Here is a 12,156-nt window from a genome sequence, read left to right as displayed (position 1 = left end):
CAATGAAGGGAAAAAAAAAAGAACAAAGCATTGTTACACTGCATTCTTAATTACTCATGTCTGCAGGATTGTTGTACACAAACATGTCTTCTCCCAGATTGCCTTTCAAACAACTTAACTCTACAAGTGTTCTGTTGGTTCCGGGGTAGTCCATTGGGGTTCTGTCCATTCAAAGACGTCAATCTGGTCTGACATCACGCATTCCGCTTTAGTCAATGACCTTCTGCTTCTGAAAACCATGCTTGATTACCCTTGTGAGTGCTAGTTCTCATACTGTATGGATATCCATTCATATCCATTAGTCTTCGTCCAGTCTTCCTCCCAGTGAATCCCGAGGCATTCCCAGGTCAGTTGAGAAGCATAGTCTCTCTAACATGTACTGGGTTTTCCCCCGAAGCCTCTTACCAGTCGGACGTGCCCTGAACACATCTCGGCTGCACAGTGACCCAGTGGTTAGCGTGCAGGCCTCACAGCTGGGAGACCCAAGTTCAATTCCACCCTCGGCCATCTTTATATGGAGTTTGCTTGTTCTCCCTGTGTATGCGTCGGTTTTCTCCGGGTACTTTGCTTTCCTCCCACATTCCAAAAACATGCTAGGTTAATTAGTGACTCCAAATGTGAGTGTGAATGGTTGTTTGTCTATATGTGCCCTGTGATTGGCTGGCCACCAGTCCAGGGTGTACCCCGCCTCTCACTCTGAAGACAGCTGGGATAGGCTCCAGCACCTCCCGCGACCCTCGTGAGGACATGCGGTAGAAAATGATTGAATGAATGAATGGAATATTTTAATATTAACACCATAGAAAACAACCATACCACCTTCTAAATACAATTTTTAACACTATTAGAGTGCTCGAGACATGAAATAACACCCCTATAGTCACAGGAAAACCTTTTGGGGAATATACATACATTTTTGTAATGTGTGTGTCCCATTATATCTGGTATAAAAGTAGCACCGCATTTCAGAAAAAGAACATCATACCAACAGTAAAAATATGGTGGTGGTAGTGTGATGGTCTGTCACTGTTTTGCTGCTAGGTATGAATGTGAGTGTGTTATGGTTGTTTGTCTATATGTGCCCTGTGATTGGCTGGCGACCAATCCAGGGTGTAACCCGCCTCTTGCCCTAAGACAGCTGGGATAGGCTCCAGCACCTCCCGCGACCCTCGTTCATTCAAATGATTGAATGAATGAATGGAATATTTTAATAGTAACACCATAGAAAACAACCATACCACCTTCTAAATACAATTTTTAACACTATTAGAGTGCCCGAGACATGTAATAACACCCCTATAGTCACCGGAAAACCTTTTGGGGAATATACATACATTTTTGTAATGTGTGTGTCCCATTATAACTGGTATAAAAGTAGCACCGCATTTCAGAAAAAGAACATCATACCGACAGTAAAAATATGGTGGTGGTAGTGTGATGGTCTGTCACTGTTTTGCTGCTAGGTATGAATGTGAGTGTGTTATGGTTGTTTGTCTATATGTGCCCTGTGATTGGCTGGCGACCAATCCAGGGTGTAACCCGCCTCTTGCCCTAAGACAGCTGGGATAGGCTCCAGCACCTCCCGCGACCCTCGTTCATTCAAATGATTGAATGAATGAATGGAATATTTTAATAGTAACACCATAGAAAACAACCATACCACCTTCTAAATACAATTTTTAACACTATTAGAGTGCCCGAGACATGTAATAACACCCCTATAGTCACCGGAAAACCTTTTGGGGAATATACATACATTTTTGTAATGTGTGTGTCCCATTATAACTGGTATAAAAGTAGCACCGCATTTCAGAAAAAGAACATCATACCGACAGTAAAAATATGGTGGTGGTAGTGTGATGGTCTGTCACTGTTTTGCTGCTAGGTATGAATGTGAGTGTGTTATGGTTGTTTGTCTATATATGCCCTGTGATTGGCTGGCGACCAATCCAGGGTGTAACCCGCCTCTTGCCCTAAGACAACTGGGATAGGCTCCAGCAGAAAAAATGAATGAATGAACAAATATCCAGTAACCTCTTGAACAGCGGAGAGTTGTTATTTACAAATGAATAGCAGATGATTCAAAAAATGGGTGATGTATTGTCCTTTGCTGACTCAAACGACTCAAAGAATCAATCCCATGATGTCACCAACCTTCTTAATGAGTGAATTAATCCTGGTACTGAAGCCCCCATGGAAGAAGCTGGCACTTGCTACCACAAACTGGTAACCAATCTATCATATCTTGCTGCTCCATCCCAGTCCCAGTGTAATCCTTATTAATTAAATGATATTATTATGAATTATGTGTATTGAGACATGAGATACCAACAACCGCAGTTCCAGAACTTATGCGATATCACAGTTCTCCCCTGTCATTTGCGTCCTTTTGGCCTGTTGCTAGGGAACAATCGTTCTCCAGCCCTGGAGTCCGGTCTGTCTGATCTTCAGGTGCGTACAAAGAATACCAGCAGGCAGTTTTCCAAGAGAGGCTGTCAGGGTCAGCGGCTCCTGTGAGCAAACCCGAATCGCTGTGATTTTTTTAAATGTCTCTTCACAGAATAAGCCTGCAGACCTCTTGCCTCATCATGCTGCATTACAATAAAGCTCCAGCTTAGCATATCATGCCCCCCCCCCCCCCCCCCGGGGGGCACGGTATTGCTGGAGTCAGGGATGAGAACCCCTGCAGCTGCTTGATTATTTCGTTCATCAGAGCCAAGCTTCCTGCCTGAGGACACCGCAGTGCTCTCAGTCAAAGGTGTCGGCGTCAATGCAGGAATTTGAATCAAGCCGACAATCGGGAACGGTAATGATAAACTGTTAAATGGTTCAAACCGGGGACTAGAAGGAATTAAGATGTGGTTAATTAATTAAATTAATTCATATTTGCATATTAGCATTCAGAACAACTCTATATTCGTGAGAGTGATATAAGTTCTGCACCCCGCGATGTAGAACCCTGGTGCCAACAATCTGTACTTACAAAATTTGGAGATGAGGATTTGGGCGCATCATTTTTTTTGTATGCAGGGTTGCGTCGGGGTCCGGATGACATGTGACGCGTGTACCCTCTGCAACCACTTCTGACGCACGAGTGCCGGCATTTTGTCTCTTCAGAAGAGGGAGTCGGCTGCATCTGTGGTTCAGAAGGCAGCGGATGTGGCTGGAGGGACCCAACAGAAGAGGGCAAACCTGCTTTTCATTCAGATTTTCAGTTCATGTGGTTAGCGAGCAGACCTCACAGCTAGGAGACCCCGGGTTCAATTCCACCCTCGGCCATCTCTGTGTGGAGTTTGCATGTTCTCCCAGTGCATGCGTGGGTTTTCTCCGGGTACTCCGGTTTTCCTCCCACATTCCAAAAACATGCTAGGTTAATTAGCGACTCCAAATTGTCCATAGGTATGAATGTGAGTGTGAATGGTTGTTTGTCTATATGGCGACCAGTCCAGGGTGTACCCCGCCTCTCGCCTGAGGACAGCTGGGATAGGGATACCATGAATGAATGAATGAATGCATTGCCCTGGTCAGTTCTTCAATGAACCCGTATTTGTGTATAAGAGGGACTCCAGCACTGCACACCTTGTCACTTATACAACATTAGGAAATCCTGCAGGTTTTTGTAATTCCACAAACCCGGGATACCCTTTTCAAAGGAATATCAAAGAAAAATGCACTGCCGTCAACCGGCTTAAAGGACTGCTTCTTCCTCAATCCTAAAAGGCTTGCATGAGAAGATCCAGTTTTTGATGTGACAGGGAGTTGCAACCATAACACGTAACAGCAAAGAGGGATTTGTAACCTACTTTTAAAGCCATTGAGCGCCACCAGACTTGGATGGTAAAATCCTCTTCTGCACTGGCACTTGTATTTGTCCAACACAAATCCATGGCCGGTGATGGGTGTACACTGAGAGAAGAGAAAAGACAGAAACACACACACATATATAGACTTTTAGAGGATAATGCTAATCCAACTGTGATTACCACAACAAAAGGGTGCAAACAGAAGGAAGCGTACACGTGAGATGTCACATTATTGTGTGCAAACCTCGGAAGCTCAATTTAGCATGCTTGAGTAGTTCACCTTTTGCACTTCATTAAGCCTCCCAAGCAACAGTGCATCAAGGAAAAGGAAAGGCATCACCACGGCGTAGAGAAATGTACACCAACATTGGTTCGTTCTTTAGATCCCAACTGCTGGACCACCATTAAGGATGAAGGATCCAGTACTGAGATTCCATTGACAAAAGTAAAGTCAAAATTAGCCCAAAAAGTGTCCCATAGAATCATGTTGGGAGGACGTTTAACACCATTCTTAGTACTTTTAAGATAAGATTCATGGAAGGCAGTTGTGGACTCGGGTTAGGGTTGGCTTTGGGTTAGGTCAGGGTTAAGTTAGGTTAGGAGGAAGGGTTAGGTTAGGTTAGGTTAGGTTAGGGTAGCTTAGGAGGAAGGGTTATGTTAGGTTAGGTTAGGGTTAGGTTAAGTTAAGTTGGGATTAGGTTAGGGTTAGGTTAGGTTAGGTTAGGGTAGCTTAGGAGGAAGGGTTATGTTAGGTTAGGTTAGGTTAGGGTTAGGTTAAGTTAAGTTGGGATTAGGTTAGGTTAGGTTAGGTTAGGTTAGGGTAGCTTAGGAGGAAGGGTTAGGTTAGGTTAGGTTAGGTTAGGGTTAGGTTAGGTTAGGTTAGGTCAGGTTAGGTTAAGGTTAAGGTTAAGGTTAAGGTTAAGGTTAAGGTTAAGTTAGGGTTAGGTTAGGTTTTGGTTAGGTTAGGTTTTGGTTAGGTTAAGTTAGGGTTAGATTAAAGTTAAGGTTAAGGTCAGGTTAAGGTTAGGTTAAGGTCAGGGTTAGGTTAGGTTAAGGTCAGGGTTAGGTTAGGTTAAGTTAAGTTGGGGTTACGTTAGGTTAGGGTTAGGTTAGGGTTAGGTTAGGGTTAGGTTAGGTTAGGGGTAGGTTAGGTTAGGGTTAGGTTAGGGTTAGGTTAGGGTTAGGTTAGGTTAGGGTTAGGTTAGGTTAGGTTAGGGTTAGGTTAGGTTAGGTTAGGTTAGGGTTAGGGTTAGGGTTAGGGTTAGGGTTAGGTTAGGGTTAGGTTAGGTTAGGGTACGGTTCGGTTCGGTTAAGGTTAAGGTTAAGGTTAAGGTTAAGGTTAAGGTTAAGTTAGGGTTAGGTTAAGGTTAGGGTTAGGGTTAGGGTTAGGGTTAGGTTAAGGTTAGGCTAAGGCTAAGGCTAAGGCTAAGGCTAAGGCTAAGGCTAAAACTAAGGCCAAGGCCAAGGCCAAGGCCAAGGCCAAGGCCAAGGCCAAGGCTAAGGCTAAGGCTAAGGTTAGGTTAGGTTAGGTTAAGTTAAGTTGGGGTTAGGTTAGGTTAAGTTAGGGTTATGTTAATGTTAATGTTAATGTTAATGTTAATGTTAATGTTAATGTTAATGTTTAGGTTAGGCTAAGGCTAAAGCTAAGGCTAAGGCTAAGGTTAGGTTAGGGTTTGGTTAAGGTTAAGGTTAAGGTTAAGGTTAAGGTTAAGGTTAAGGTTAAGGTTAAGGTTAAGGTTAAGGTTAAGGTTAAGGTTAGGTAAGGTTTGGGTTAGAAGAACAGTAAGTCCTATGGACATGAAACGAAACCAAGTTTGAGGTCGCACATTGCCCCCCCCCTTCTTATGTATATCACATGTCCAAGTCACATCAGGAGCAAGAACAGAGAGGACTCTATATTTGTACCATTAATCAATCTGCACAGTAGAACCTGTTCTCCAGCATAGAACTTTGCACTTTCTTTTCCCGCTGTGGTCGGGTTAATGAACTCGCTAGAATGAAGTTCTTGTGTCTTCGGTATTATCCACATGGTAGTCTTCAGCGGGAGGGGGGGCAGCAGCAGGCCGAGTTATAAACACGGCTGATGTCAGGGGAAATCACGCAGCTTTGCCAAGTAACAGGGACGCTAATTAATATCTAAATTAAGAATTAAGGGCTGCTTGCAGAATTCAAGCTTCTGCATAATTGCAGTTTGGTTTTTACCTCCATAAGCTTACGTACCATCTGGACCTGAATCACTCGCTTTTGGACTCACGTGGTAGCCACTAAAATTAAAGCGGTAATAAATTTGCCATGAATGTTCATAAATAGTGCAACGCTTCTCTGCGGGGAGGATGATAGGGGCGGCTAAATTTATACTTGGCCACAAAATACGCCTGACTTACCGGAGTCATCAAATTTCTTATGGTGTTATGTCACGCTACCACCGTTGGTGTAAAGTTGCTGACTTTCAGAACAAATTCATTCAGTGGTGTGAAAAAAGTGTTTACACTCTTCCTGATTTCTTATTTTATTATCACAATAAATGTTAAATGTTTCAGATCATCAAATTAAAATATTAGTCAATGACAACATAACCGTACACAAAGTGCAATTTTTGAATGGAACTTTTATTATTAAGAGAGAAAAACATCAAAACCGACATGACCCTGAGTGAAAAAGTGAGTCCCCTTGGTTGGGCCACCCTTAGAAGCAACTGCAATCAAATGTGATAACTTGCAATGAGTCTCTTACAGCACTGCGGAGGAATTTTGGCCCACTCATCTTTGCAGAATTGTTGTCATTCAGCAACATTGGAGGCTTTTCCAGCATTGGGTTACCCTTAGCAGCAACAACTGCAATCAAGTGTTTGTGATAACTTGCAATGAGTCTCTTAAAGCGCTGTGGAGGAATTTTTGCCCACTCATTTTTGCAGAATTGTTGTCATTCAGCCACATTGGAGGCTTTTCCAGCATTGGGTTACCCTTAGCAGCAACAACTGCAATCAAGCGTCTGTGATAACTTGCAATGAGTCTCTTAAAGCGCTGCGGAGGAATTTTGGCCCACTCGTCTTTGCAGAATTGTTGTCATTCAGCCACATTGGAGGCTTTTCCAGCATTGGGTTGCCCTTAGCAGGAGGCTTTTCCAGCATTGGGTTACCCTTAGCAGCAACAACTGCAATCAAGTGTTTGTGATAACTTGCAATGAGTCTCTTACAGCGCTGTGGAGGAATTTTGGCCCACTCATCTTTGCAGAATTGTTGTCATTCAGCAACATTGGAGGCTTTTCCAGCATTGGGTTACCCTTAGCAGCAACAACTGCAATCAAGTGTCTGTGATAACTTGCAATGAGTCTCTTACAGCGCTGGAGAGGAATTTTGGCCCACTCGTCTTTGCAGAATTGTTGTCATTCAGCCACATTGGAGGCTTTTCCAGCATTGGGTTACCCTTAGCAGCAACAACTGCAATCAAGTGTCTGTGATAACTTGCAATGAGTCTCTTACAGCGCTGGAGAGGAATTTTGGCCCACTCGTCTTTGCAGAATTGTTGTCATTCAGCCACATTGGAGGCTTTTCCAGCATTGGGTTACCCTTAGCAGCAACAACTGCAATCAAGTGTTTGTGATAACTTGCAATCACTTTTTCACACAGGACCATGAAGGTTTGATTTTTTTTCTCCCTTAATAACAAAGAGTTTCATTTAAAAACTGCATGTTGTTTTGTCATTGACTAATATGTAATTTTGTATAAATGTGTTTGATACCCTGAAATCCAAAAGTGTGAAAAACCTGCAGGCCGTGAATACTGAAAGTCGTTTTCCAAAAAATGCCTCAGTTGTGTCGCTTCTCCGCTTTTCTCCTCGTCGCCCTGGATTGCTTCGTTGCTCCAGCCGTGCTGCGCTTTTAGTTGAGCTGTATGTTTTTTTCGACTGACTGTCTGTCTGCTGCGGGGTCGAACTGGTAAGCGACTGTGACAACAGAGAAATTCATCAGGGGTAGGAAGTGGCAGGTTTTACACTGGCGGAGTCAATCTCCAGGCGTTAAACCGGTAGAGCACGGAATTTTACTTGGTGTCGTTGTTTCAACACTTTTAGAGGGAAGTACTAATATGTCATTATACTGTATAATGTATATAGTGACAATAGTAGCCACGTAGTAGCCATGTATATATGGACCCAAATATTCTAATTCCATTCGGGTTATTTGCTCAAATGGAAAGAATGTAACCTTTGTATACACCTCATTCCGAAAGAAAAGTGCCAATCCGAATGAATATATAATCGGATTTACAGGGGTGGAATATTCCTTTCCGATTCCAAAAAATCCAATTGAGGTATCTTGTACCTGCTCAATCGGAAAGTTGTCATTTCCGCAGGATCGCATGGGTTTCAAGTTCAACTGTCCCAACAATCGTGGTAATCTTCGATGAATCATGTGATATTGTTTACGTTTTACTGCACATGCCCCATTGACTATTCCATTTGATTATTCCACATGTAGACAGGAGATTGGAATATTCCTTTCCATGTATACACTGTTTTCTGCTACGTCATTCGGAAAGATTCCATTCGGAAGTTTGTTTTTGTTTCATTTGAACATGCATCAGATTACAATTGAATGCATCACATAATCAATTCACAGTTCCACATGTCCGAAAGGAGTAGGAAGAAGCAAAGCTTATTAAATCCTACCCCTCCATTTGGTACTTTTACAATCAAGTAACATTTGTTCACTTCCTGCTTTCCTGTAATTTCCTGCTTTCTTAAAGGATACTGGTTTATACGGCATGCATACTGTTCATTACACAATCACAATATTCCTAAAAATAATGACTTAGATTTCATGTGTTGTATTTTCATTTTTGATAAATATTTTATATTGAAAGGAATATGTATGCCTTTTTATTTATGATGCATACGAGTGAGTAATACCAGGGGAAACGCATAATCAAATTGGCTATTTCCTGTCTCAGGATGGGAATGGAAAAGAAATCATTATGTGTAATTCATCATGGTTTTCATTCATTATTAATTATGTATTATAATTATATTATTATTTTATTAAATAAATATATTATTATATAATTATATTTTAATTTTAATTTTTTTTATTATTTTTTTATTTTTTTTATTTTTTGTCACGTACCAAAGTTCGAGGTGATATGACCATACAATGACATAATGGGTACCATAGTAGTGGTGTATACGCTGTTTTCTGGTACGTCATTCGGAAAGATTCCATTCGGAAAGAGGAATATCATGGCTAATGTTACTATAACGTCTTAGCCTATCTACATGTGTTGCACTACAAAATATCAAAGTTGCATTTTCAGTATGTGGCAACCCCAAGGACAACCCCTGTTTCACACTGTATGAAAGAGTGTTTTCAAAAATGAGCCTGACTGGAAATCAACATGAAGTATGTTTGTAGAGAGTAAAACAACAAATACTGCGTGGATAAGTAAGCACAAGTCTTATGGGAGTAGAAGTGAAAAACACTTAGTATATGATGGATAACATGCTGCATGAGAACTAATATTAATACTACCCAACCGCCAAAGTGCCTTTTTAAAGCAGTCAGTGCTTGTCGTCTATCACCACGCGGTGCCACTTTATCCCTTTATAGCCTGGAAGCAAAGCACCTATACATCTGATAGTAAAGCTCCCTTCATTTTTCTTCAGGCACAATGAAGGAGCTATAAAAGGCGGTTCCTATTTGATGAGCCCTTTAATCAGGCCAAAGGCTGACAATGAGACATTATTTAATAATTGCATGTTACTTTGGATGCAGAGCAGCTTTTAATCCTCAGCTCTTGGCTCTCACAGTGCCAGGCTGCGTTGTTATTCACAGCTAGTGCAAAGAAATACCTGTCTGTTAAAAAGGGAAACCTGCAGGGACTAAATGTAAAAAATAACCAAAACAGATGCTTGTTGTCACTTACAGCACACTTTAATAAATGGTGACAGATTTGCATAAAATAGACAGTAGCTTATGTTCCAGGAATACTTGGTAATATCGAAAAATGAGTCATTAATGCGCCCGTAAAATGTCTATTTCACATACATTAATTCATTCATTTTAACCGCTTATCCTCACGAGGGTCGCGGGGGTGCTGGAGCCTATCCCAGCTGTCTTTGGGCGAGAGGCAGGGTACACCCTGGACTGGTCGCCAGCCAATCACAGGGCACATATAGATAAACAACCATTCACACTCACATTCATACCTATGGACAATTTGGAGTCTCCAATTAACCTAGCATATTTTTGGAATGTGGGAGGAAACCGGAGTACCCGGAGAAAACCCACGCATGCACGGGGAGAACATGCAAACTCCACACAGAGATGCCCGAGGGTGGAATTGAACTCGGGTCTCCTAGCTGTGAGGCCTGCGCGCTTACCACTCAACAGCGTTGGGTTAACATCATCAATCAATTATTAAAACCAAAACGGACTCTAACCAAAGCACATGCAAGAACATGCAAACTCCACACAGAGATGCCCGAGGGCGGAATTGAACTTGGGTCTCCTAGCTGTGAGGCCTGCGTGCTTACCACTCGACAGCGTTGGGTTAACATCATCAATCAATCATTAAAACCAAAACGGGCTCTAACCAAAGCAAATTCTCGCATTGAAAATAATGTAAATCTAATGAATTCGTTCCAGACACCTAAAAATTAATTACAAATGGCGACTGGGCAACTTTTAGCATCACTTTTGTTGGGGGACCCCCCCACCCCCCCAAAAAATACATTAACAAAAAAACACAAAATAAACACATAGACTGGAGTCTAATCTAATCTTTATTTTGGTAGGATCCATGTTTATATAGCCATGTAACACAATATTCCGCTTCGCCAATTAACCTAGCATGTACTTGGGATGTGGGAGGAAACCGGAGTACCCGGAGAAAACCCACGCATGCACGGGGAGAACATGCAAATTCCGAGGGTGGAATTGAACTCTGGTCTCCTAGCTGTCACGTCTGCACGCTAACCACTTGTCCACCATGCAGCCCCGCCTCACATACAGTGATGTAAAAAAAAGTGTTGCAATGGTACCTTGGTTAACATCATCAATCAATCATTAAAACCAAGACGGACTCTAACCAAAACAAAATTCCCCCATTGAAAATAATGTAAATCCAATTTATTTGTTCCAGAATCCAATTCATTCGTTCCAGACACCCAAAAAACACATTTTACCGAAATCAGTTTTCCCCGTTTTTTTGAAGACTCAGGACATGTTGGCGAGACCATGTCTCTCAACTGGCCTAGGCAGAGACAAATCCACAGGAAAACTACAATATCACTGTCATCAGGATGTACAACATCACACACATGCACACATTAAATATTTTGACACCTAAGAAGGAATTGTCTTCAAATGTAACACATAAGTGCCTTCTTCTCCTTGGCTTGCGTTACACCTGTTTAGGTTTCCTCACCCAGCCCAGCAATGTGATAAAAAGCTGTGAACAAGATGCCAAGATAGGAGTTGGCAAAAGCATGAGAATGAGAAAGCACTCACTGTCCCTCAGAGGTCTATAAATACACTGAAAGCATTCAAACCTAAAAGCATTACAATTGGTTTGTCCCTCGAGTAAAGACTCTTCCTGCTGCTGTTTCACAAGACAACCCAACACCCGAATATAAAAATGAACTGCTGTTTGTAATCCAAGTCATTTCTCAAAAGACACGCCCTTCAGTAGTCATTTTGAATGAAATATTTCAAAGCAACACGGAATATTGTGTTATATGGCTATATAAACATGGACCCTACCAAAATGGACTCCAGTCTAATGTGTTTATTTTGTGTTGTTTTGTTAATGTTTTTTTTGGGGTCAGGGGATGGACCCCCAACAAAAGTGATGCTAAAAGTTGCCCATCCGTCATTTGTAATTAATTTTTGGGTGTCTGGAACGAATTAATTGGATTTACATAATTTTCAATGCAAGAATTTGCTTTGGTTAGAGTTCGTTTTGGTTTTAATGATTGATTGAGGATGTTAACCAGGGCTGTTGAGTGGTTAGCGCGCAGATCTCACAGCTAGGAGAGCAATTAATTTTTGGGTGTCTGAGACAAATTAATTGGATTTACATTATTTTCAATGCAAGAATTGGCTTTGGTTAGAGTTTGTTTTGGTTTTAATGATTGATTGAGGATGTTAACCAGGGCTGTCGAGTGGTTAGCGCGCAAATCTCACAGCTAGGAGAGCAATTAATTTTTGGGTGTCTGGGACAAATTAATTGGATTTACATTATTTTCAATGCAAGAATTGGCTTTGGTTAGAGTTTGTTTTGGTTTTAATGATTGATTGAGGATGTTAACCAGGGCTGTCGAGTGGTTAGCGTGCAGACCTCACAGCTAGAAGACCCGAT

At 41.8% G+C, this 12,156-nt stretch overlaps 1 protein-coding gene across 1 annotated transcript in view; it reads right to left on the bottom strand.

Annotated features, from left to right (window-relative positions):
• Positions 1–12,156, bottom strand: part of gpr158b (G protein-coupled receptor 158b) — a 62,371-nt gene that overhangs the window by 29,766 nt on the left and 20,449 nt on the right. The window contains exon 3 of the mRNA XM_058066781.2: positions 3,804–3,906. Coding sequence (XP_057922764.2) covers positions 3,804–3,906 — 103 coding nt within the window. The remainder of the gene's footprint in view (positions 1–3,803; positions 3,907–12,156) is intronic.

The sequence above is a fragment of the Doryrhamphus excisus genome, linkage group LG6, assembly GCF_037039965.1.
Source record: "Doryrhamphus excisus strain RoL-2023G ecotype Guam linkage group LG6, RoL_Dexc_Guam_v1.1, whole genome shotgun sequence".
Taxonomy (NCBI): domain Eukaryota; kingdom Metazoa; phylum Chordata; class Actinopteri; order Syngnathiformes; family Syngnathidae; genus Doryrhamphus; species Doryrhamphus excisus.
This window is presented reverse-complemented; position numbering and strand designations above follow the sequence as displayed.